General features: G+C 38.0%; 6 protein-coding genes across 12 annotated transcripts; 4 read left to right on the top strand and 2 right to left on the bottom strand.

Annotated features, from left to right (window-relative positions):
• The first annotated feature begins 630 nt into the window (after positions 1-630).
• LOC105971924 (uncharacterized) lies at positions 631-2227 on the top strand. The gene is made up of 2 exons (XM_012996856.2): positions 631-884; positions 1995-2227. The coding sequence occupies exons 1-2, from the start codon at positions 699-701 to the stop codon at positions 2067-2069; spliced, it is 261 nt and encodes an 86-aa protein (XP_012852310.2). The 5' UTR covers positions 631-698; the 3' UTR covers positions 2070-2227.
• A 769-nt stretch (positions 2228-2996) lies between these two features.
• LOC105971820 (single-stranded DNA endonuclease family protein) lies at positions 2997-6500 on the top strand. Its single transcript, XM_012996719.2, has 14 exons — positions 2997-3263; positions 3340-3497; positions 3599-3660; positions 3790-3917; positions 4076-4127; positions 4249-4321; positions 4404-4477; positions 4569-4628; positions 4744-4879; positions 5036-5135; positions 5250-5332; positions 5470-5570; positions 5710-5840; positions 5964-6500. Exons 4-14 carry the CDS (start codon positions 3841-3843, stop codon positions 6448-6450), a joined length of 1374 nt encoding a protein of 457 aa, XP_012852173.2. The 5' UTR covers positions 2997-3263; positions 3340-3497; positions 3599-3660; positions 3790-3840; the 3' UTR covers positions 6451-6500.
• A 91-nt stretch (positions 6501-6591) lies between these two features.
• LOC105971821 (uncharacterized) lies at positions 6592-9394 on the bottom strand. Of its 7 annotated transcripts, XM_088819298.1 has the most exons (4): positions 9181-9272; positions 8518-8631; positions 8403-8445; positions 6592-8363 (listed from the first exon to the last, which is right to left on the bottom strand). In XM_088819298.1, exons 2-4 carry the CDS (start codon positions 8621-8623, stop codon positions 6719-6721), a joined length of 1794 nt encoding a protein of 597 aa, XP_088675424.1. In that variant the 5' UTR covers positions 8624-8631; positions 9181-9272; the 3' UTR covers positions 6592-6718. The 7 variants fall into 7 exon arrangements, with proteins under 7 accessions (XP_088675424.1, XP_088675422.1, XP_088675423.1 ...); XM_088819296.1 differs by having other exon boundaries at positions 6592-8445; XM_088819297.1 differs by having other exon boundaries at positions 6592-8445; positions 8518-8672; positions 9181-9266.
• A 476-nt stretch (positions 9395-9870) lies between these two features.
• MSH3 (homolog of DNA mismatch repair protein MSH3) lies at positions 9871-14872 on the bottom strand. Its single transcript, XM_012996672.2, has 12 exons — positions 13722-14872; positions 13159-13320; positions 12869-13033; positions 12679-12777; positions 12353-12598; positions 11877-12131; positions 11656-11787; positions 11313-11573; positions 11167-11238; positions 10906-11055; positions 10367-10831; positions 9871-10291 (listed from the first exon to the last, which is right to left on the bottom strand). The coding sequence occupies exons 1-12, from the start codon at positions 14652-14654 to the stop codon at positions 10025-10027; spliced, it is 3207 nt and encodes a 1068-aa protein (XP_012852126.2). The 5' UTR covers positions 14655-14872; the 3' UTR covers positions 9871-10024.
• A 1179-nt stretch (positions 14873-16051) lies between these two features.
• On the top strand, positions 16052-17287 carry LOC105971785 (WD repeat-containing protein RUP2). Its single transcript, XM_012996673.2, has one exon. The coding sequence runs from the start codon at positions 16052-16054 to the stop codon at positions 17159-17161; it is 1110 nt and encodes a 369-aa protein (XP_012852127.2). The 3' UTR covers positions 17162-17287.
• An 84-nt stretch (positions 17288-17371) lies between these two features.
• On the top strand, positions 17372-19483 carry LOC105971788 (pre-mRNA cleavage factor Im 25 kDa subunit 2). Its single transcript, XM_012996676.2, has 7 exons — positions 17372-17821; positions 18050-18095; positions 18316-18409; positions 18518-18591; positions 18725-18811; positions 18903-19013; positions 19121-19483. The coding sequence occupies exons 1-7, from the start codon at positions 17703-17705 to the stop codon at positions 19205-19207; spliced, it is 618 nt and encodes a 205-aa protein (XP_012852130.2). The 5' UTR covers positions 17372-17702; the 3' UTR covers positions 19208-19483.
• The last annotated feature ends 288 nt before the right edge of the window (positions 19484-19771 follow it).

Below are 19771 nucleotides of genomic sequence, written 5' to 3'. Positions count from 1 at the left end.
TATTTCCCTCTAAGCAGAATAAAGATAGTATTAGCATATCCTAATTCGACGCTATTGAGATAAGATCGATTATTAATTTATAAATGTTCTTACGAGCAGGCACATGGCATCGATCATCTGAAAAAATTCAAAAGGAAAAAATTAGTGTATGTATGTATGTATGCATTTGACGTGTAAGAAATTAACTTTTCTTTGATAAACAATCTGAAACATTTGATTGAATAAATACAATTACTAAGATACACTTGTAATAAAATAAAAGAAGAAGAAGACACGTACGCATGAGAAGTGATGAATCTAATATCTCCTCTTCACTGTAACATAATTGAAATTAATTAGACGCCAAAGTATTGAAATCCCTTCCTCTTATTCTCTTTCCATCGGAGATAGGTCGAAATTCTGCTCGCGAGCTTCGACTACTGTCTCTTTCCGGTGGTTAATGGTCTTGTCCAATTTTAAATTCATTAAAATAAAGCCCAATAAAGCAGTCCAATCGGAAAAAATACCAATTTGAGATTAAACTCTTTAGAAAAAAAGCCCAATAAAGAAGCCCGACCCAAAACAAAAAGGGCTGAAAAATCACCCGATAACCCGATTCAGATCAAACTCATTTGAACAAACAACAAAAAAGAAACACACATTTGATTCGTTTACTTCTGAAACTGCATTTTCTCCAGTACTAGCTAGACTAATATCAGATGGGCGGAGGAGGAGAGCACCACCACGCCGATGGGGCCCACGGCGGAGATTTTAGGGCCAAGGTATGGAGCATGACGGGTGGTCCTAACTGCCGCCCCAAGCACTGGAAGCGCAACACTGCTTTCGCCATGGTTGGCATCGTCCTGATCTGTATTCCCATCGCCATGAAATCCGCCGAGCTCGAGGTGCGATTTTCATAAATATAAACGCAATTTTTATCCGTCCTTTTTTTTTTTTTTTTTTTTGTTTTCTGTTGATTTTGGATTTAATGCCTTTTTTGGTTTGTTTGACTGATTAATTTTGGGGGTCGAGGGTTTGTTATTGAATTGAACGGATTTAGGGCATTCTTGTGTTTGTGTGATTTCAATACGGAGTGAGACTGCTTATAAATGTTTGTTTTGTATAAGGGCAATGGAGATTATTTTCTTAGTTAAAGATGAAAACTGAAACTAGAACATCTACTGAATTGGTGGCAATAAAGCGAAAGGAGATTTTTTTTCGGTCGTGTATCCGATCTCAATTTTGTATTGCTATTATCGTTCTTGTGAGAAATCAGCCTCCTTGATATTATGCAGCTTATTTCGTTATTTTATCGGCTCCTAACCTAAGAGTCGAAGACTTCAAAACATTATTAATGGGCTGATTGTTTTCGTAAATTCCTAATGCATGATATCTCTTGGGAGTATATTTCTGCTTTCTATTTTTCCACGGTATCGAATCACTAAAAGAAAGCCCTTCAGATTAAATGCATCATTAACCGAGACTCCGCAAAAAGTTTTTAAATGACGGACTTTGATTCGTGTAATGGCATAATTTGTTCGTCGAGTGTGGACCCGGGTGGGAAATTAGAGAAAGGAAAGAGTTTCTTTTTCATGGATAAAGAAGTTAGGTCCTTTTACAGACCTAACAAATAGGGTTAGTTCGGAACGACATAATATTTTGTTTCACATAGAATAAGAAATGGTATATTTGGGTTAAAAAAAATCATTTTTTGGCTTGGCCTCTTGCTTTAAAATATGAAACGAGGATTAAAGTTCGGTTGTTTGTTGGCAATGCGTAAGGACATATCTTTGAAGTTCTCTGAAGTACGTTAAAATGGACGAGTGAAATAGGAATTTCTTGAGAGTTGAAAACATTACCTTGCGCAGAATAAACTATAAATGAAAAGCTCTATGTTTTGTTATTCAAGATTCTAGATTTTGTTTCACTTTTCATCGTCTGAATTGCTTTGTCATAAGATATAACTGATCTGAATATGTTGTGTGTCGTACTAAGTCAAGAATGTTTTCTTGCAGCGACGCCCACATCTCCCAGTTCGTCCAATTCCCTCGCAGATTTGGTGCAAGAATTTCGGGAACAAGGATTACTAATATCATGTAATAAAGTGTTTGTAATGCAACAATGAGAATCACATTGCATTTTGTAATAACTTATGTTTGCTATATTTTCGGGATTCTTTTAATTCTGATGAAACAAGTCACTCTGAGAAGTCTGTGCTTGATCGAATAAGATTGGACTTGGTTTGGTTTGGTTGCTTCTTCATTTGGTGGTGTTCAGTTTAATGGTAGAAACTTTAAGGCTTTTATTTTGCTGCAACAATTTTCTTCTTTGGCTCTCTTTCTGGTGTTTTTTCATGTACTGCTGACTGCTGAAACCAGCATTGAATTACATTCAAGTTTTTTTTTTTTTTTTCATTTTTACCCTTTAAGTAATGTCAAATTATGAAAAATTTCCTCATGTTTGGGTAATTACAACTACCCCTTAATTACGAATCTTTTATACGTCCATCCTTATGTTGTTAAATTCAATATAATGTTGTAGATTATGTGGAATGTTCTCTAGTTTGTACTCGTTTTATGCAAAAATTCAGTTTCTGATGCACTAAAATCTGATATTTACAAGCCGAGGACACATCTTATGATCATCTTGTTTTATAATGTGGAGCTCGAATGAGGTAAAACGGGTACAAACGGGTGGACGTGTAAGAAGATTCATAGTTGAGGAGCGGTTGTAATTACCAAAAAATGATGGATTTTTTCATAATTTGACATTACCTCAGGGGTTGACTGTAATTTACCCTATAATTTATTTATTATTGCGAAAACATCAGTTAAAAATAAAAATAAATGGAGAATCGCATTTCGATTTTTTTCCTTGTGCATAAGTTGTTTTTAGTTATTTAAAAATTAAAAAGCGTGCAACCCCTTCTCTCCCTCTCCTCCGTAGGGTTTTGACTTTTGAGTAAGTAAAGAAGAGAAGCCAGAAATTTGAAGAACAAAATTTCAAAAAATTTAAACTTCGATATAGCAACGGTCACTTCAAACGAAGAAATCATATTCCCTCCTTGCGGAAAAAAAATTAAAATTAAAAATTAAAAGCACCAATCTTTCTTGAGTAATGAATTTCACAGACAACACCGCTGCAGTGTGTCCGAGTCCGAGTGACATAACCCATAACCCATAAGCGAAGAAGAAAGTGAAAGAAGAATCGGCGAAGATGGGAGTGAAGAATCTTTGGGATATTCTAGAATCTTGCAAGAAAACACTTCCTCTCCACCATCTCCAGTAAGTGTATTGATTTGATTCCCACTCCTCCTTTTCTATTTTCACAATTTAATCTAATCATTGGTTCTTGAAATAGGAACAAGAGGGTTTGTGTGGATCTATCGTGCTGGATGGTTCAACTTCAAAAAGTGAATAAAACCCATTGCCCCATCAAAGACAAGCTTTACTTGCAGACCCTCTTCCACCGCCTCTGATCCCTCATCGCTTTGAATTGCAGCCTTATCTTCGTCACCGGTTTATAATTTTATTCACTTTCTTTTATTTACTGTTTGGGAATTCAGGATAGTGATTTTTTTTCAGTGACTTACACAAAACGTTTGTATTGGTTCGTCTAGATGGTTCGATTCCCGCTATCAAGTTATCTACTTATCGGCGCCGGTTGAATGCCGGAAACGAGGTAAAAAAAAAAAAGAAATTTCACTCAGCTAATTCGAGTGTGCCTTTGTGCAATTACAATACCTCGGTTTTTTTCGGAAATCAAGATTCTTAGTACTTACTAACTTAGTGTTGTAAACACTCTCTGCAGGTGATTCTGGATGCTGGGGATACGCGTAATGTGTCGTCTGTTAAAAGAAATATGGGGTCCGCATTTTCATGCATGATTAAAGAAGCCAAATTTCTCGGTATGGCACTGGGGATACCTTGCTTAGATGGGTGGGTGACTTATTTGGCCACGTTTACTATTTTATTTCAAATATTACGCATTTAAAGATTTGTGGCATTGCATACATTTACGAGAAAAACGAAGCTTGTCTGAACAGTGATATAAAATATTCTAACTTGTGCTTATTTATGGCCCAAAACTTTTGCAGGATTGAGGAGGCTGAAGCTCAATGTGCATTGCTAAACTCAGAATCACTATGTGTATGTGAAAGCTCTCGTTTTTTTACGTTTTCTGATTACGATTCATTTATTGTTGGCTACTATTAGACGTTATTCTTGCTTCGACTCTCAATTATTTTGTTTGAATAATTATGATGATCAGGACGCATGTTTCACATCAGATTCTGATGCCTTCTTGTTTGGTGCAAGAACAGTTTATAGAGATATTTGTCTCGGTGAGTCGATAAAGTTTTCTGCTTTCCACTCAGTTGATTAATATATACTTATTTCCGTTCTTTTTTTTCCCCCAATTTTAAGGAGAAGGAGGTTACGTTGTTTGCTATGAAATGGATGATATCGAGAGAGAGCTTGGATTCGGAAGAAACTCCTTGGTAATTTTTTCCTCTTTCAATTTCGATATAAAATTACGAACACCGTATAAGTTGTATGCTAATGTTACGTACCTTTGAAACTTGCCTTCAGATTACGCTTGCTGTTCTTCTTGGCAGTGATTATTCACAACGCATTCGCGGTTTTGGACCTGTAAGATTTCTCGCAAGTTCTTTTCTTACCGTTTTAGATTAATTGGCTGTTTATATTTATTTCTGATATGCAGACAAACTTTCCTATGTGACGTTCATTTTTGTCTTGGAATTAGGAGTCAGCTTCTCAGATTGTGAAATCGATCGGTGACTCGTCTGTTCTTCAACGGTTTGCATCTGAGGGATTGTCTATTGCAAAGAAGATAAAATGCTCAAAAAAGAAGGGCCTTAAAGAAAATAATACTGATCATGGTGAGCTAATCGAGGCTAGCCTTTACCATTTGACTTGAATACCATATTGATTTGACTTTTTTTATCGAGTTTTTGGATTAAGGGGGAGATCTTTGTGCTGCATGCTATCTGGAAGTGTTCCGTATTTTGATCTAACTTAATGTTACTCTGTTATAGGAATTAAATGCGATTTACCAATCGACAATCAGTTCTTGAAAGTGATCAATGCATATTTGAAGCCGAAGTGCCACTCAGCAGATTCAGATGTTGTGCACAGGTTTAAATTCGCCCTCGGAATTGCTATATTATATAACCGGAATTTTCAAATATTCATCTAAAAATATATATATAAAAAAGAAATTGCTCTGTTTCTTATTCTCTGTTTGTATAGGGTTCTTGCTCTCTATCCGTTCAACCGTAGCCAACTGCACCAAATTTGTGCTCAATTTTTCGAATGGCCTCCCGAAAAAACAGGTTAATAATTTATAATACATACAATCCCTCACGACATATCTAAATATTTATATTTATATGTCGATCTCCATTCTCCTCCTCTATGTTGTTCGTCTTCGAATAATATGAAAGATTGTATGTATTATTTATTGGCTTAGATGAATACATCCTTCCGAAGATTGCTGAAAGAAATTTGAGGCGATATTCTAATCTCCGTGCCACATCATCAGAATTCGGAGTACATTTGCCAATCGATGAGGTATGAGTCCATCTAATAGTAAATATATTTTTCGCACATAATTTTTAGTGTTTTTAAGTTTTCGAAAATTCAAGGAATAACTTATGTTGTATTTATAAAAAAAAAAAAAAAAGTTGAGTGAAATTTTGCTGGAATGCAGATGCCAGTGGAGTGTCCTGTATCGAGCATTGTGAAGCAAAGAAAATGTATAGGAAGAGACTATTTCGAGGTTTCTTGGCAAGGCATGGATGGGCTCCAATCTTCCGCTATACCAGCTGATCTTGTCGAAAGGTATACGAATTAGTAGATCCTAATAATATGATAATTAGTAATTATTCATCCCAAATATTGAGAAATTACCGGTCATAAAGTAATTATCGAGGTGAACTTGTTCACTTGTTCTTCTTCTCTCAGCGCTTGCCCTGAGAAGATTCTGGAATTCCAGCAAAGAAAAGCACAAAAACAGAAACCAGCTCGTAAAACAAAATCGAAGAAGATAGCAGAGATGAAGGAAATTGACGAAAAACTCCAGCAATTGCTGCTCGAAATTGAACAAGAGAGCACCGCCACGAGAGGATCGGTGGTCCCACAGGAGATCACAAACGCTGGTACAGATTACCTAACGACGCATGTTAATAATCTGGAAGATGAAGATAGCAGCAACAATGGAGGAAACTCGATTTCTGGTTGTTACAGTTTTAGTGCTTCCGGAACAGAAATAATAGATCTTATTAGTCCTCCGCCACGTCGGCACGTCCACGTGGCTTCAAAAAGCCAAGAAACGAGGTGTATGGACGTGATTGAGTTGAGCGATACAGACAATGAAGTCTCACCTGAACATGCAAGAAGAGGCAAGGACCTTAGATTGTTTTTAGCCAGTATTAGAGATGAACTCTCTTAATTTATGCGACAAACTAATATACATATATATGTATGTATGTATATATATATATATGTATGTATGTATCATGTATGTATCTATGTTCGATCAATATCTGTCTTGATCAACGTACGAGTGTGTTTGTGACTTTATAACTTCAACTAAAGACAAAATATGTATTTCTTTTCTCATTTCACTGGCCACAGAAATGTGTTTCATCTGACAACAATGAGCAAACAAATTCTAGGTAATTACATAACCGATTTACAGAAAAGCCTCGTCTGTGAAATTATCCGCGGAATCGAGAAGCAAAGGAATAAGTAGCAGACTTTTTCTCAGGTTCTGCCATTAGGGTTTCATTCATCACTGGATTGGTGAAGTATGAATTGAACTGTGAACCAATGTAGTCTGGATAACCAGGAAATATAACAGATTCAGAATTAGGTAACAAACTAGGGATTCGGTCACAAAAATCATAACCTGAAGAAAAGTTGCTCGTCGCCCTTGTGGCAACATACTCAGTTCTTGCTATATGACTGTCGGGCCCACAGTAACTCGATGACGAAGGAAAACCCAAACTTCCATTCATCTCATTGGAAGCTTCCGGAAGCATCGGTACAGCTGGCACATAAACGGGACCCACAATATTAGGGTGATGGCCCAATTGCGAGGGTGGACCAGAAACTGGTTTCTTTCCAGCCACTCTAACTGCCAACATTTTACCGTTCATTTTGTACCCATTCATGTAAGTCACAGCTGCAGCAGAATCCGATGGATCTTCAAATTTAACAAAGCCATACCCTTTGCTCAAGCCAGTACCTAGATCTCTGAGTACCGCTGTCTTTTCAATTTTCCCAAAGGGTAAAAACAGCTCTTTCAACCTTTGTTCGTCAATTTCGTGAGATAGAAAGCCGACGTACAAATTCGTCTGATCAACCACTGTTCCGGAAGATTCTTGCAGTTTTCTCTGAACGCTGCAATTTAATGTCGTGTGGCCAAAACTTCCACACACATCGCAGCAAACAGCTTCGAAAGTAGATTCTTGAAGAGGGCATGCATACTTTCTGTGCCCTTGCTCTTTGCACAAATCGCATATATTTTTATCTTTATATGTTCCTCTCTGTTTCGCAAGCTCCACCAGCTGAGCTCTCTTGTGATCGTTATTTTCATCCGCCACTGGAATAAGCAATTTCTCGACCATGGCCACAGCAGCATCCAGTGACCGTTGGTTATAAGCCTCCACTAAAACATGCAACTCTTCATCTGACAATGGACCAGATTCACCCGAACCCTTACCTCTCAAAAGAATCTTTGCACCGGTTTCTTTTTCCATTTTCTTTTGGGTACTTCCCTTTGGTCCAAGAATGAGACCGATAAAATTATACGATGGATACTCTCTCACCGGAACCAGAATTTTCTTCACAAATGACCTGGTAGGTTGCTGCAGATTAGCCTCGGCTAACTTACTTACAATAAGCTTGCTTTTTTTTATGAGTTTCTCCCGTTTCTTGGCACTACATGTACTACTTATTAGCTTCTTGTTGGTTTCCAGTAAACGCTCTTTCAAGCTTAAGACATTTCGGTCCTTCAAAAGATCCAAGCAATTGGTGATACCAGGCAAATCAAAGGAATCTTTCTTAGAGTCATTGTTATCCCACCTGGTTTTTCGTCTTTTACTATTTCCATCTATTTGACGAGTTTCCCCTTCCCTTTGAAGGTCCCAGCGACTCTGCCTTTTTCTTCCAGAACTTCCACTTGCTTCAACCACTTTCTTTCCATTTTTTTCTTCTGGATCTTTATTGAGTTCATTCCCACAATCTTGGCTAGCTATGCCACCACTAGTTGCAGATGGAAGATGTGAATTTTCAACTGATAGCTCCTCTTTATCAGATTCCTCGTTTATTTCCTCTTCTGGATCTTCTTCAGGATCTTCTCCGTTTTCCGTTTCTATTTCCTCTTCTTCGGGATCTTCTTCGTTTTCCGTGTCTATTTCCTCTTCTTCTGGATCTTCTTCAGGCTCCTCATTCTTTACATCTTCTGTTTCTTTATCAGATTCCTCGTATATTTCCTCTTCTGGATCTTCTTCAGGTTCCTCATCCATCACTTCTTCTGGATCCTCCTCAGGTTCCTCATCCGTCTCATCTCCTTCACTCGATACATTCTTTGAAACGTGACCAGCTTCAGCTCCTACCATCCTACTACCTGCATTGGATCATAATTTAGCAGCACTGACTATCAGATACCTCCAAATACATTTCAACAAACAAAAAAAATGGACCATTACAGATTCCAATTCTCTAGAAGATACATGCTCTTTTGATAATTTCTTCGCATGTATCATCAGTGTTAGCATTCAACTCATGCTCTTTAATTTAGAATACCCGAATCATTCATGCATCATCGAATAACCCCGAATCTCAGAATTTCTCCCTACATATAAGTCTCCCCAGCCAACAGAAGCCGTACATCATGAAACATTATTTGCATAACAGCAAAAGAGGGGGAAAAAATCAAAGTTAAAATTAGCTAAAAACAACTGCACATTTGCTGAAAATTATCGAAAGATCAATGAATATGATGCTAGAGACGAAATTCCTCGCCGCATTTTCAATTGTAGAAAACAAATTTCATTGTTCTCAGGAGCTATTTCAAGGATTTAAATCACACAATCGAAAACTACGTATACAGAATTTCGCGGCCTCACCTGTGTTGACGATGAACTGAAAAATGGAACGAGGAATTAGAACAAACCTGTTTGAAGAAAAGCCTGAAAGAGAATTATGTTTCCCCAATTTTCTTAACTGGCAGTCTCACTATTGTTTCGCTTTGGCAGAATTCAGAAATCTCTCAATTTACTCCCTCAGCTAATCCGAATTTGTCTTTTCAGCCATTCAAAATTTTGTATTAACAAATAAACCCATAATATAAATTTTAAAAAATAACTGGCTACGTCATAAAAGCTCCTACATAGAAAATTGGGAGTTGTAAATGTTTGTATTTCATAATATTATATCATATAGAGTAAATTACAACCGACTCCCTGAGGTAGAGTCTAATTACAAAAAAACCCTTATTTTTTAGAAATTGCATCTAACCCTCCGCAGTTGGAAATATCTTACATCCACCCCCTACAAAGGGTGTCAATGTAAGAAATATACAAATCACAAGGGGGTGAATGTAATTATTGAAACATGAGGTTTTTTTTTTCATAAATCAACCTTACCTCAGGGGGTTGATTGTAATTTACCCAGTCATATATGGATTAATTAGCAGTTAATAACTTAATCTTCAACTATTAAAGTCAGGTAGCATATAATTCTCATAAAAAAAATATTATGATTTTTAAAATTTAATGTTGTATATATGATTATGAATATGTTTATTTTAAGTATATTTGAACAAGTTCAATTGTACACATACATAAATTATCTATAACAGTAATTTAAAAAGGACCAAAAAAGCTCAAAAATATATACATACGTATTTTTACATCGTACCAAAGTCTGGCCAAATGAAAGATTACGTATTCGAATTTCGCCGGCATCCATAAAAAAATTCCACGTGCAAAACTTCGAAATATAATATACATGCCTATTTACATATTTACCAGCTTTTGTGCAAGGCATTTAGAATGCTTCAAATAGTCGAGCCTTCTTGCATCGTCTTCTTCTTCGTTTAACGAAAGATTTACGTGAAAGAATAAATCTCTGTAGGCTTTCTCAATTTCTTCCAAGTCAGCGTCTTTTGATTCACTATTGTGCATTGAACAGTTTGTCAACACCTTGTTTTTATCTCTTTTGCATACTTCTGCTTCTAATCTTGCTGCCATTTCAACAGCCCGTCTAATGCACGATGACGGTAACTGCAGCCACAAATAAAATACTAAATAATGTCGCCAAAAAAAAAAGTTTACGAGGAGAAAAATGTGAAAGCTTACTTGTGCAAGTTGAGCAACTTTAAAACCGAAACTTCTCTCAGAAACACCTGGCACAAGTTTGTAAAGGTAGGTGACATCATCGTGATCCGTTGCCGTAGCCTTCTCTTTCTGTGGTGTCAAATACGAGACATGGTGTGGTCCCACGGAGCCAGGGAATTCGTTTCTGATGTCAACTATCTCAGGGTAATGAGTAACAAAGAGTACCATGCATTTCCTACTCTCAAGAAGATGATGCAACGTGGCATAAGCAATGGACACACCGTCGTGTGTGCTTGTGCCTCTCCCAAGTTCATCGATTATTACCAACGAGCGGTTTGTGCAGTGTTGAATAATGTGCGACGCCTCGCTTAGTTCCTCCAAGAATGTGCTTTTGCCCATCTGAATACTGTCCGAAGCTCCCATACGAGTGTAGATTCCATCGAGCACGTGCAGTTTTGCTGATGACGCTGGCACAAAGCAACCAACCTAGAGAAATAACGGAGATAATTAATGCTAATTATATTTCGATAAGTTGATGCACAGAGGCTATTTGTTTTTACCTGAGCCATTAAAGCTATAAGAGCCACTTGGCGAATGTAGCAACTCTTACCGCCCATGTTTGGCCCGGTAATAATCTGACAGTACTGCGCGTCTGCGTGCAAGTTTGTATCGTTCGGAACAAAATTATCTTGCAAAATATTCTCCATAACCTGCCAAAAAATCAACATCACGTTTGCAAAATATTCTCGATAACCCACTGCCGTACTATTTTTTCTCAACTGCAGATATAAATACAAGCAGTTAAGATGTAGAGTACATACTGGATGTCGACCGCGGCTGATATTTATCTGAACAGGCTCATCGTCACTGACAAAAACGGGGCGAACATAATCCTGCAATAATAAAGACAAGGCTATTATTAGCATAAGACATTACAAGATAGTGGTCCAAAACACAATCATTCAACCTTGTTCCTAGAAAGCATGGCAAGTGAATATATGCAATCCAAAGTGGCTAATGCTTGAACAGTGGACTGAAACTCGGAATAGAATCCGCCGAACGTCCTTAAAAACGCATCCCAAGTGGCCCGACAAACAACAGTGAGCTCCTCGTTTGCCAGAGTTAACTCATCTAAAGCACTCAATACTTCGGGCGGATGATACCTAATTGTTTTCTTTGTGCTGTTTACTTTAACCCAGTCTGAAGGTACATTTGAGTCAACAGGAAGCTGCACGCACGTAAAGCTTGTGTCAATACGACCAAGTATAACATACACACCAAGACTTAGTCAAAGAAAGAATTTAATTTACCTCTATCAAATGTGTGACGCCAGATACACTCATATACTCTAGATTTCTAATCCGGAGTTTTTTACGATATAAAGGAAGTAGCTGATCTAACTTCTCATTTGCCAAGCGGACTTTGTTCCTCGCTGAAGCAACCTTCATATGCACCAAACATCCACAATTTGAATTATGAACATACGATAATATTCTAAATTAGGTGAAACAGATAGAACTCTTGAGTTTACCTCTGGGAAACTTCCATCGGAAACAATGAAAAGATTCTGAAGATCCTGTTTATCAGCAGCTTCTTTGTTAAGTTTCGATAAAAGTGATGCTGCACTCTTTATAACACTGGAAGATGATGCTGTCGATATCGACTTTCTTAATAGAACAGATCGCACAGTTCTCCCTTGTGGGTTTTTTTTGTCGTCCTCTAATTCAACATCGAGTTTACACAGTTGTCTTCCAGCAACTAAAATAGCTTGAATAACTGCAATGAACTGTACATTTATTCATAAGTAGAAAAAGTTGGATGACTGCAAGAATATTTCTTCACAGCTTTTATGTTGACGGAAAAACTAAAATGGCAATTCAGAATTGTGCGACGTAAATGTGCAACAGGACTTTAATTCAACAAACTATGATGTCGGATATTGCATATTTTTTCGTAAGTACCTAATATCTAACATAAATAAGCTACAATTTTCTAACATATATTTACCTCGGATGCTGTAGCAGTTCGATGAAAGATCCTTGTAATTCCACGCTGTACATCAGGTACCCTTCCCAACGTGAACAAAACCGACGATATTACATTATGAATCTCAGGTTGCACAATTGTGATGTCAGAATTTCCTTCTTCAATATCAATATCAGAAGCTTTAGTAGAACCCATAGATTCTACCATCTCGGAAACAGCATCTAAACGTGCATGTATCATGTTTCTATCGCATAAAGGATGAGTCACCTATAGAATAATACAGCAAAGATCATTTATTACAACATCAAGAAACATTACTAGGAACAAAACCTTATAGACTGCCGTACCCAGTGTCTCAAAAGCCTTGAACCAAACGTGGTCAGAGTTTGATTCATACATTGCAACAGAGAGCCACACGCAGTCCCATCGGAATTATTCTTCAGCACCTACATTTCGAGATCGGAATTACAAATGACAAACATGTGCTTGAAATAGGAGTTGCATAATTATATGCTCAATAGTCACTAAGTCACTTACCTCTAGTTGTTGAAGTGCATTGGCTGAAAGGGTCATCTCTGCGATGTTAGAGAAAAGACGGAACGAAGCTTCCAAGCACAGAATTCTTTCAAATCCAAATTGCTTCAGATGACGAGTGGTTAAAGCTAGTGCTTGAATAGCTAAGTCAGGCATAGCCTTAATCCCCTTTAAAAATGAAAAAAAAAAATAAAAAGAAAAAAAATATTATATTACTCGTCTCGATGTGACATAAGAAGCTAGATGAGTGGAAAGACATAAAAACAAAGACATTATTTTAGTTGTAGTCACACCTCAAATGCCAAGTAATTGCCTCGAGTTTTGGCAGATTTACTTTCAGTTAAGCTCTCGTAGAGTGACAATACTTCATTTAGAGCACCACCACTACGTGAGAAATCTTGTGAAGCGTGTTCGACCCGAACATTTGAGGCAGGTCCAGCATATGCCAAGAGCAACTAAACAAGGTGATAGGAATGATAATAAGAAAATCGAATAACATCAAAAAGTAAGGTAAACCAAATAACACGTCAAAACATACCAAATGAGGTGCAACATATACAAGAGCCTAAGAAGATCTTATTGGATAAATAATAGCAGAATATGGTAAGAGATATTTAGCAGTCTCGGAAACCGAAGTCAAACAGATATTACAGAACAATGCGACAAAATTCCGGAAGCATTTCAAAGAATTCTTGCCTATAGATGCTAAAAACTCAATTCAGACACAGTCGTGAATAACCAATTCAGACACAACATTCTTGAAAAACAACAATCACAACGACAGCAACAAGAAGTCAAGAACACAATTTATCTGTTCAGCGAATAACAAATCAAGAATCGAGAGAACTGAAACCACCTTCTCGGTCTGCTTAGACAAGGCTCTTCCAAGAAGTAATTCAGCGGGAGACAAGTTCAAAACCATAGCCTCCAATCTAGCCCTCGTAAAATTATCATCAAACTCCCCATAAACAACATCGCCCGTCGAAATCTCGACCGCCACAGCTCCAATCCTAACATCCGCTCCACTGTCCATATCTCCGGCCCCATTCTCCACAACACAGAACAAATAATTATTACACGACGAACACTCTTCAGTCCCGCCCCCCAAATCCTCCGCAGCCTCCAAAGTGGCCTTAGTGTACAATGCCGATAAACCCCGACAAAAGGGGCCCACCTTATTCGCCCCGTGTGCCTTAATTGCTGCGGTCTCGGTTTGTTTGACAACACCAACTTTATACCCTGCACTAACAAGCCTCCTCACATGAAAATGCAATCGAACAGTCGGCACACTTGCGGTCAAGAAATTATGATCCATGTGTGCGTAAATGCCCAACACTCTAGCTGCATTTTCGGCATCCTCGCCGAAGAATCGGTATTTATAACCGACCTCGATCATTAGAAGCACGTCTGGGTACCTGGCTTTGAGTTCGACTACTTGCTGCTCTAAGGGTGTGTACTTAGGGTTTGAGGCTTGTGTGGAATTGCTGATTCTGGATGGTTCTAGAAGGTCTTGAGAAGGTTCTAGAAGTTTGTTTAGGAATTTTTGGTGGAGGGTGGGATTTGGTAGGGGTATAATGGGTTCATCGGTGGGTGGTGGGTGGGTGAGTTTTGGGAGTTTGCTAGGGGGGGAATTGAGCTGGGTAATTCGTCGGCGTTTGGCCGGGGAGAAAGAGACGGTGGTGGTGATTTTGGGCGGAGTGGTGGGTGGGTTTTGTGGTTGCGAGGGTGTGGTTGTGGAGGGTTTGGGTGCGAAGAAGCGTGAAATGACTTGTTGTTTCTGCTTCCCCATGTCGGTGTACTGGTGGTGGCGGAACAGGCGGCGCCGCCGGTTCGGTTTCCTTTTAGCTGGACGCTTTTTTGTTTCCCTGTATCTGTACTTATTTTAAGTGTGGAGGATTTTCCGGTTGGGCGGAGAGGAAATCAAACGAAGTATAGTGGTGGCAGAAACAAGCGGCGAACCCGGTTCGCGGCTTGGTGCTACAATTTTTGGGCGGTTCAGTTTCCTCTGTCTTCGCGCCTTTTTTGTTTCCCTAAATAAAATAAAAAATAATAATCTATCACCCATTGGGTAATAAGCCCATCCGATTATAAACCTTGCATAAATTGACAAAGCCCAAATATTGAATCCTAAGCCCAAATATTTCTTTGGCCCATACCCGGTTAATATAAGTCAATAAATTGCTTCAAAGATTAAATTACCAAATATATATTATTATATTATATATAGGTGGTCCAAATTGAAGAGAATAAATATATTTATATTTTTATACAGAGAGTTAAAAATAGACGTTTCTATGGTTTATTAAAGGGGAAAATTGGTGGCCCTATTTATCTTCTTTGGGATATGGGTTTTTCAATAATAACTACCGTTACCGTTTAATAATAAATAATGCACACACTCGTTGGCACACAAGAAGCCACATACACGTCTCATAACAGAAACGTAACTACTGCTATTAATTAATAAGCCAACAAATCAAATCCATGATGTAATAATCTGTTTATCACATCCAGTTCAATTGACTTCCATTAAATTATTATAGGATTATGTACTGCTAAAATCTAGTAAATAATGAAGTAGAGGTAATAATATATTGTGTAGGTGTGGGAAGATGTGCTTCGTTTTAAATCACATATCAACTTTTTCTATGTATTTCACATTTTAGGGGTTGCATTATAATTGCACATTTATTTTATTTTTTTCCATTTTTTATTTATGACTAGAAAAATAAATGTATGTGTGTATTTATTGCAGTGTAGACGTACTCAGTTTATAACAAAAGTGGATGATTTGAGTGGACAAAAGGTTTGGCTTAGACCACGTTACATACGTAGCTGCCAATACTCCACGTCCACATACATTTTCTTTACTCAATTCACATCCACCAATTCATCTCTCTTTTTTTTTTTTTTTATATATATATATACACAATTAAATTAAATTAAATTAATACACCCTCTCAAAGTTTTTTTTTCTTCAGTATTTCTGAAAATAAAAAAAAAATGTTAAGATTATGAAAAAAATAATATATATAGTCTATTTTAATTGAGACATGACTAGATACCTAAGTTGTGTAGGAAGCTGCTTTCTTATTGGTCGGAAACCTGCTTGAGTTATTCACTTAATTCCACAGCTTTCAAATTTGAGAAAAGTCCCATCAATCTCGTCGGTCATATGAATGGGAAATGAATCAAACCTCGCAAATCCCAGATCATACAAGAAAAGAAGAAGAGAGAGCCAGATTTGAGTGGGATTTCAATCTCTCCACTGTAATTTCCTCCACCGCCGGAGACGCCGGCGCCACCGTTTCCGACGCCATCGGGGTGGTTGAGTTTGATCAGAGTGGTGGGTTTTTAGCCACCGGCGGGATTGCTAGAAAAATCAGAATTTACAGTACGGAGAAGTCGCTTAAATCGGAAGAGATCGATGGCGAAAGATCCGGCGGGGTTAGGTTTCTCGACCACACGGCTGCATGCGAATTCTACATGTGCACTCCGGCGAAGCTCAGCAGCCTTAAGTGGCGGCCCGGGTCGGGTTCCCGGGTCATCGGATCTGGAGACTACGACGGAGTCGTAATGGAGTACGACCTCGAGAAACGGGTGCCCGTTTTCGAGCGCGACGAGCACGGCGGCAGACGGGTGTGGAGCGTGGACTACTCGCATTGGGATCCGATTATAGGCGCATCCGGGTCGGACGACGGCACCATGCAAATGTGGGACCCGCGCTGCGAGGGTGGGAAGTGCCTTGCTTCGGTTCAGCCGAACCGGGCTATCCGGAGCCCGGTTTGCTCGGTTGAGTTCGACCCGTTCGGCGGACCCGTTGTGGCCGTCGGATGCTCCGACCGGCGAATCTACGGGTACGATTTGCGGGGAATGTCCGACCCGGTTTTCGTGCTGGACGGGCACCAGAAGGCTGTGACGTATACGAGATTCCTCGATTCGCAGACGATGGTATCTTCGTCGGTTGATGGGTGCTTGATGATGTGGCACACGGAGGAGCGGCGCGTGGTCAGGACGTACAGAGGGCACGTGAACAGTAGAAGATTCGTTGGGTTGTCCGTTTGGAGTGATGGTGGGTTGTTGAGCTGTGGGTCGGAAAATAATCAGGTTTTTGTGTATGATAAGAGGTGGGCCCAGCCCATTTGGGTGCGCGGGTTGGAGTCGGTGGGCCGGGTGCAGTGTGAGCCGGGTTTTGTCAGCGGCGTGTGCTGGCGGCAGACCGGAGACGGGCGGTGCATGCTGGTGGCGGGTGGCTCTGATGGGGTGTTGCAAGCGTTTGAGGGCCAAAGAAAGTAAGAAATTAGAGGAATATGAGTATACGATGACAAATACGAAATTATGAATTACAAAGTTGTTTTTTTTAATCCAGTTTTTCTTGTAATTGGGTTTTTGATTAAAGAAATTATTTAATTTAAAGAAAAATTGTAGCTGATTATTTTAAATATTTTACTTATACTAATCAGATATAAATAAAATAAATAAACAAATAAATAAATACTGGTTTTTTGTTTAATCAATTCTTGATTATTGAACTACTATTTTAAACCATTATAAATAATTATTTAAAAGATACGCCTGTGGGCCCGGCATTCCGTCCAAGCATAGTTAGTTATACGCGTTGACTGGGTGGCGACTCTCTTCGGTGACTATTCATCCGATTCGTCCAATTTGAACTTAAATCGCTGTACAAAAACAACGGCAAAGCCCTCCCTCCTGTTATCGATTCCTTCCCGCTCGGCCACATCTGAATTCTGCAGCCTACAGAGAAAATTCATCGGTCCAATCTACCGCCGGGAAAATCAAAAATTAAAAAACACAACAGTGAATTTAAACGAAAATGGTGCCGCCGCCGGTGATACAAACTTACCCTCTTTCAAGCTACAGTTTTAAAGAGAAAGAGACGAAAATAGGGAAAGATAGTTCCGTCGAAGATCGCCTTGCCCGCATGAAACTCAAGTGCGTGCTTCTTCTTCTTCTTCTTTTTTTTTTTCTTTTCTTATTCCAATACACATTTCTTGTTGAATATACTATTCCTGCATTCTTTTTTAATACTGATTCTTAAATTATTGTACCTGAATCAAAATTAATTATTGCTTCTATGGTTTTTTATTATGCAGTTCGGTCGTTAACATTTTTATTTATTTATTTAATCAGTATATATAAATTTGTGTTGTTGAATTGCAGCTACATGCAGGAAGGTATGCGGATTAGTGTGGAGGGAATTTTATTGGTATGCGATTCTGTTTTTCTCCTCTCGTATCTATATATAAATCGTCGTTTGAAATGTACGTGTACGCAATCTGTAGTATGTTTTATAACAATGTGATTAAGTATATCGGTTTTTCGAGATTTGATTTAATACATAATATCAAGATTGGCATTCAATAGTACTCTGCCATCATTGTTTTCTTTCGTGTCAAATCAACACGAAACAAATATTTGACTTATAGATACAAGAGCACAACTTTCCACACGTTCTTCTTTTCGAAATCGAAGACACATTCTATAAACTTCCAGGTGGCAAATTAAAGCCAGGAGAGCCCGGTACAAATTTATAATTCTAAATTCATTTTTTTAAAATAAATTCTCTGATTCGCTCGTCTCGATCGGTTTTAATTTGTTTGATTGGATGAATCTATACAATTTTTGCAGAAATCGAGGGCTTGAGAAGAAAACTATCTAGCAAACTTGCTGCCACTTCATCTTCTCTTCATCCAGATTGGCAGGTAATAATAAAATGTTTAATTAAGGAATTGTTTACGAGAATTTGATCAATGCGTAAATGTGAACTGCTCGATTTTGATTTTTTTGCTTCGGAAAATATATGCTTATCGTGTGATGTCACACTTTTTTTTGCAGATCGGTGAGTGTGTAGGTATGTGGTGGCAACCGAATTTCGAAGATGTAATGTACCCTTATTGCCCCACACACATAACAAAGCCTAAGGTAGGATCATATTTCTGAATACATAGCAACTCTGTTTTATATTTTATTTAAATTTGTATTTGTTAAAACATTGGATATTTCGGCCGTGAAGGAATGCAAGAAACTATTCGTTGTTCACATGCCCGAACGAGGGAATTTTGCTGTGCCAAAGAACGTGAATTTACTTGCTGTTCCGTTGTTTGAACTACACAGCAATCGTCAGGTGGTACCACAAAATTTAAATACTTATGTTATAACTACTGTAACTATATAAACTAACTAGCACATCATAATACTTATTATTAATTTTTTTTTTTTAATCTCTGCCAGAAATATGGAACTATTGCATCTGCCATCCCTCTGCAGCTTTCGCGGTTTAAGTTCAACTATAACAACCCGCAGAATATTCTCCCGTAAAATTCAGACAGAAGATCGGAAAGTGACATATGATCTTACATAGCTGCATTTTTTTTTTAACATTTGTTAGTTTATTACTAACATGTTCGTCTCCGTTTTCGAAACTCGTGCTGCGTAAAGTTTGTTAATAGCAATTAGTAGGGGAATTAGCATTCTAATAGCAACTATTGAGGCTATTTTAGATATAATAGTCCATGTAAATGTTACAGTTAGTATAATGCATCTTCAACAGCTATTTCTTGTGATATTTGGGTAATTTTTTAAGAATTCGATAAATGCATCGAAACTGATCGAATATATATTTCAACACGAATTTTCATCGTTTTATACCATTTTTTTTGTAATAAACCTCTAGTTTTCTTGACAATATTTTAAAAAAAGAGTGTGTCGAAGTTATTCAATGTGTACTGCAAAAAACAATTTTTTTTGCCCTTTAATTATTTAATTATTTTATTTAAACTACTTAAATAATTAAATACTAATTTATTATTCAATTTATGGTTTATTCTACTATTTTAAACCATTATGAAACAAAATTGTCATGGGCCCCACCAGTACAATCCA

This window comes from Erythranthe guttata, chromosome 6 (genome assembly GCF_056151865.1).
Source record: "Erythranthe guttata isolate IM_541 chromosome 6, IM_541, whole genome shotgun sequence".
Classification (NCBI taxonomy): domain Eukaryota; kingdom Viridiplantae; phylum Streptophyta; class Magnoliopsida; order Lamiales; family Phrymaceae; genus Erythranthe; species Erythranthe guttata.
The sequence above is the reverse complement of the archived record's forward strand: the minus strand, read 5'-3'. Positions and strand labels throughout refer to the sequence as shown.